Below are 5,312 nucleotides of genomic sequence, written 5' to 3' on the forward strand. Positions count from 1 at the left end.
CTTAGTTCAAAAACTGTACAGAATAGCAAATCCCAGGCTTGGAAAAGGAAATCTTGTGTGGACTTGATCTACATTACTTTTCCCAATCTGGCACAGAATCACTAAAACTCACACAACATGCACGTCACAGAATTTATTGTATTAGGTTGGGTTAACACCACTATTCCCATCTTGCACTTGAGGTCTGTATCTTCCTTCAGTGTTGAGCCAGACATGGTTGTATATTCCATACCAGAGCTTTGAGGGTTTTTACACATCTCCAACAGATTCAATTCTAAATGAAAAGCTCTCTGAAACACACAAATTCATATGGACACATATAATCTCAGAACAACACTAAATGTGTATCAAAATGGAAAGCATCTGCATAGAAAGCTACCCAAACCTCACGTGTGACCCTTCATTAGTGCTCTCACAAGAGATTAAAATGTGTTTTCCCTTATTCCAGAGCAATTGCGAGTATTCACTGAAAGAATACATGGCCGAAGAAAACTAAACTAAAAGGACATATATCATTAAGACCTAAACGCCTAATGGGTCTAAGGGCCAAGACATAACCTAAATATTCATGGATATTTCTGGAATCAGTGATGAAAGAAACTTAACGTGAAACAAAAATATCACATGCTGGCATGGAGCCAAAGATGGACTTGACATGGATGGCCAGGGAGATGTCTGTTAAAGTGAAGTGATGCTTCAAGCTTGTTTTGTGTCTGAGTGGGTGGCCACGAAGCATGCCTACGTGTGTGTGCACACACACAATCATGAAAAATTTTGCATCATACTTCTCCCCAAATCTGCTTCACTCTGATGCCAAGGCTGACCTGAGTTTTGTGAATCCCTTTTGTCTCCACTAAGCCTCAGGTACACCGTTTGGGAAATAAGGGACCATGTCCCTACACACAAGCTCTTACCCAAGGTGACAGGCTGCTCATCACCTTTCTCCATTCCATCTTCAGATACCTGAGTCCCAAGGTAATATGGCAGGGGTTTGAGCCAAATATCCTTGTAGATTATCTGTTAGGAAAAAGGAGAAATCAACTCACTGTTAAGTTGCCCTGGAACTTACAACATGCACTTAGAACTTTCCCAGTGAGCACCCACCTCAGCAATCCTGCTAGAGTCTACGAAGTTGAGGTCAACAAACCAGTTGAAAATACTGACACTGTTGTTATACTCCATCCGCCTTGGAGCTTCACCCACATAATCCTGAAGCCACTTAATTGGAGAGGAACGATATGCTCTATACCCTATGGGAAGAGAAGAATGAAGGACAGGGCAGGATCACATCTCCAGTTACCCGTCACCCATGTCCAGTATCTAGTCTCTGAGAAACATCTCACCATTGAGGTTAGCTCGATATTCCCTAACAATCACTGTGTTAGAGAAGTAGGGATTGCTGCGGAAGAACAACCTGATCTTGAAGCGCTTCCTGGGATGCTTGAGTTTGGCCACCTGTCAGGATAAGATGGAGCATGCTGAGTTTTCACTAATGAGTCCACTTTCAACTGTTCAAAACTACTTCTGCTACTCACAGTGCCTTTTGCATAGGACTAGTCTGAGGCTCAAGGAACTCACCTCTAGGTTGGTCATGTAGCTAAGAATGTCTTCATCCTTATCACAGATGATGGGTGATATCTGGGAATGGTTCACAAACTACCTATCAAGGAACTTTCAGAAGAAAAACTCTGTATGTATGTGTTTGTGTGTGTGTGTACAAGAGAGCTGAAAGCAAGAGAAACATGGAAAGCACAGGCACTGCAAATGAGAAGCCATTTTGTTGGGTGCTCCTTAATATATTGTTACGTAGATCTTAGTTCTTTCAAGACTTGTCTTGATATTTCATTTTCACAACTCAGAAGAAATAAACGAATAGCAAGCATCACATTCTCAGAGCTGTTTGATCATACAACAGAATCATAAATATTGAACTTGATTCCCATCATGTGGGACCAGAATTCAGACCTACACAATGCACAGCTGGGTTATTAATATTACTGGATCACAATGTGCTGTCTCAATACATCCTCAAATAACAGTTCCTGCTGCATGTTAATCTTTACATGGTGGTTTGAGCGAGGGCCTCTGTCCTCAGCAGTGTGAGAGCCCTGATCTTTGTGAGCTAAGCATGAACTGCCACCGCACACTTCATACCTCTGTGTGCCACAGCTTCTTACTGGCAACCTGGCAGAAATGGTAAAGACAACAGCCTCATTTCTCTGACAGGATCCATACAGAGCTGATGTTTCCTCTGAGAGCCACCTCAGGCATCATATCTGTTGGCTGTAGTCTTCCAACCAGTTCTCAATGACTGGGCTGGAGAATCAAACTGTTACCCTAAAGCCTCCAACACAGGGAAGACTGTGCTTCAAAGAACCTTCCTTCCAAGTTGGAAGAATAGTTTGACAATCGGTGGACTTATGCATTACAGTGTAGGTGGTAATTCAGTCAACATGCCCTGCAGTTCTCTCTGGAGTGTGTTTTAATGCCCTGTCGATGAAATTCATTTTCCTCACAACAGACACTTTTTCACAGTGGTGCATTTCCACAATGCTAACTCGGTAAACAGCTACACTCTCGACTGTGACCCGGCAGATAAAAGGATACAACTTTAGACCAGAAGTCAGGGATGTTCTGGATGATCATCCTTCTGCGTTCCATCATGACCTTGCGTTTTTGCCTCAGCTTCTGCAGCAGCCTCTGCTTCAGCCTCTCACGGGCCCTGGTCGATGGATGTCTCCCAGGGCGCACTTGTAACTGGGGTGTCCCTGACCCAAGCGCCGGTGGGGCCAGTTGGTTCTCATGCCGCCTTTCCTGGTGTGCAACACAGACTGCTAGGAGCTCCTGCTCCTCCCTCTCCTCGACTGCTTGCTTCCCTCCAGCACGCTCCTCTCACCTCCTGCTCAGCCACTACCCCACCACTTCAAAGTATACAGCAGCCATGTTGCTGCTGCTGTCGCCCAGCGGGGCCGGGCTGTCTCCCTCACCCACAGGCCTCACTTTCCTGGGGGGCCTCCTCAGAACGGACACGGAGCACCTTGTCACAGCAGTGGACACAAACCGCCTGTCACCTGACGGCAGTGGTCACTGCGCAGGTCCTGGGGCCTTTCCCTCGAGGAGGATCCTTGTAGGGCCTATGTCCTAAAGCCCCTCTAGGCCCTTCCTTCCCGCCCCCCACCACCGCCATACTCCACCTCAGTGGACCCCGGGCCCGGGTGCGCAGCCGCTGCCATCCTGAACCGAGCCTGTGGACAAGGTCCCGACTTCTCCCTGCCTGAACACCGCCTGGGTCAGCCGAGGGCCCTCACTGTCTCCCGGAAGTGGCGATGTGCTAACACCAGGCGCATGCGCAGAGATCTCGGCGCTGACGCGGGGTGGGGCGACGCAGTGCGTGGAGTTGATCCCCGACCCGCCCCCAGCGTGCTGAGCTCTCCGGGGAAGTCCAGTGTGTGAGCACGAAAGCAAGTGTGTCCACCTGAGCCGCGCCCGGGCTCCCCGTGCTCAGGGAGGGAGCCTTTCCGGGGTGTGCCCAGCTTGGCCTTTTACCAGGGATGCAGGCTGCGGGTGAAAGGGGCAGACAGCAGCCCTCTTGCCCTTCACGGGCCTGCCTGGGTTCAGCCCTGCTTGTGGGCGATGTTTCTGGTGCAGGCGTGCTGAGGTAGCTGTTGTGGGCTAGCCAGACGTTGTTGAAGACCATGGAAGTATCCTTTATAATAATGTAAGTTTTTCAAAAACTCCTTGATCACATCCATGTACATAGCTTTCAGAATTTTAATTGGCATTTTTGTGACAAATAACTATAATAAGCATTTATCCATGTGCCTTTTGCCATGGAATGTCTTTGCAGAAACATCTATTGAGGTCCTTGATCGAATTTTTAGTCATATATATACGCACACACATACATGTATGTATGTCTATATAAATCTGTATGCATGTATATATATATGTACACAGATATGTGTATGTATGTCTATGTATATCTGTATGTATATATATGTACACAAATATGTGTGTGTGTATATATATATATTGCAGATATATGTACACATATATATACATTTCAATCTGAGACTTTTTCTTTACTGGGAGTCAGAGAGTTACCAAGAGAAGGAGACATGGAGCAATATCGTCCATCTGCTGGTTTGCTCCACAGATAGAGCTTGGTCAGCAAAAACCAAGAACATTGAACTCCATCCAGGGCATATACTTCAAATCCTTGGCCATTTCCTGCTGCCTTTCCAAATGATTTAGCAGGGAGCATTTGCATCTGGAAACCAGGTCTATTTTCTATAGTTTTAAAAATTGTCTTTTAGCTGATACTCAGTTGTCCAGGGTGTGTCACGGAGTATGTAATGTGGAATGCTGTCTCATTAATAACAGAAACCTTTGGAAGTGTTCCAGGGCACTCAGTTTTAGGTCTGTCTTCTGGAGTGAGATAGGGAGGGTGAGTCTGTGAGATTTGCCTCTAAGTGCAGGGGCACATTAACTGGGTCTAGAAGAGGAAGCCACGGCCTCCCTGTTTGCTAGTGATGAGGAATATAGAGTCAAGATAGTTCTGGAGCAGTTTGTGACATCTCTTGGTGCCACTTAACTTGTGGATGGGTGGAGGGAGAGAACATGGCCATGCCACAACTCTTCCCCAAAGCCCATGGGTTGGGACAATTTCAGGATAGTTCCAGTGTGAAGTATACCATGTGCAACTGTCAGGTGACAAATCTGTTTTTTTCTCTGCATTTCTGCAGAAGTGTGGATTTTGATTACCTTTCCTCATGTCTTGATGGGAACATCAGAGGAATGGATTTTTGTTGCAATTTGGATTTTCACATTGTCCCATAATCCTGGTAGAGAATCAGAAGGAGGCATGTCCTGCCCCACTTCAGCACTCTGATATCTGCACCAGTGTTCGTCATCAGACACTACCATGAAGGGATTCAGAAGGGAAAGCAGGGTGGGATGAGAAGTCTCCCTCATCTGACTCCTTCCTTTTCTTCTCCCCAGTCTTTCAGTGAGTCGATCACTCAGGACATCCAGGCAGACCTGAAAGGCAGCAGCTTCTAGAAGTGCCTTATCGTGGTTGATTCCTAGAAGATGGCTTCAGAACTGATGTGGTCTCAGGAGGGCAGTGCTGTACCCAAGCTGCCATCACCTGTCAGCCCAAGACACTCAGCTTGACTACCAAGAGGGTGCCCCAGAGGATTGGCACATGAGGTTCAAGAACATTCAAAAGCTGGGAGAATTTTGACCCCATCAAGGAACTCTCAGGATGCTGAGCGAGGTGTGCCACTGGTGGCTGCAGCCGGACCTGCACA

The 5,312-nt window shown here is 46.9% G+C and overlaps 1 protein-coding gene across 1 annotated transcript; it reads right to left on the reverse strand.

Moving 5' to 3' along the window:
* Positions 1–1,065: 1,065 nt before the first annotated feature.
* On the reverse strand, positions 1,066–2,778 carry LOC131478725 (testis-specific Y-encoded protein 1-like). The gene is made up of 4 exons (XM_058659300.1): positions 2,608–2,778; positions 1,579–1,638; positions 1,344–1,455; positions 1,066–1,250 (listed from the first exon to the last, which is right to left on the reverse strand). The coding sequence occupies exons 1-4, from the start codon at positions 2,662–2,664 to the stop codon at positions 1,066–1,068; spliced, it is 414 nt and encodes a 137-aa protein (XP_058515283.1). The 5' UTR covers positions 2,665–2,778.
* Positions 2,779–5,312: the final 2,534 nt, after the last annotated feature.

Source organism: Ochotona princeps, chromosome Y (genome assembly GCF_030435755.1).
Source record: "Ochotona princeps isolate mOchPri1 chromosome Y, mOchPri1.hap1, whole genome shotgun sequence".
In the NCBI taxonomy this organism is placed as follows: domain Eukaryota; kingdom Metazoa; phylum Chordata; class Mammalia; order Lagomorpha; family Ochotonidae; genus Ochotona; species Ochotona princeps.

Coding starts and splice junctions, on each gene's coding strand:
- LOC131478725 (XM_058659300.1), bottom strand. CDS start 2,664: ATGATGGAACGCAGAAGGATGATCATCCAGAACATCCCTGACTTCTGG. Junction 1,456..1,578: donor GCTACATGACCAACCTAGAG/GTGAGTTCCTTG, acceptor TTATCCTGACAG/GTGGCCAAACTCAAGCATCC. Junction 1,251..1,343: donor ATATCGAGCTAACCTCAATG/GTGAGATGTTTC, acceptor CTCTTCCCATAG/GGTATAGAGCATATCGTTCC.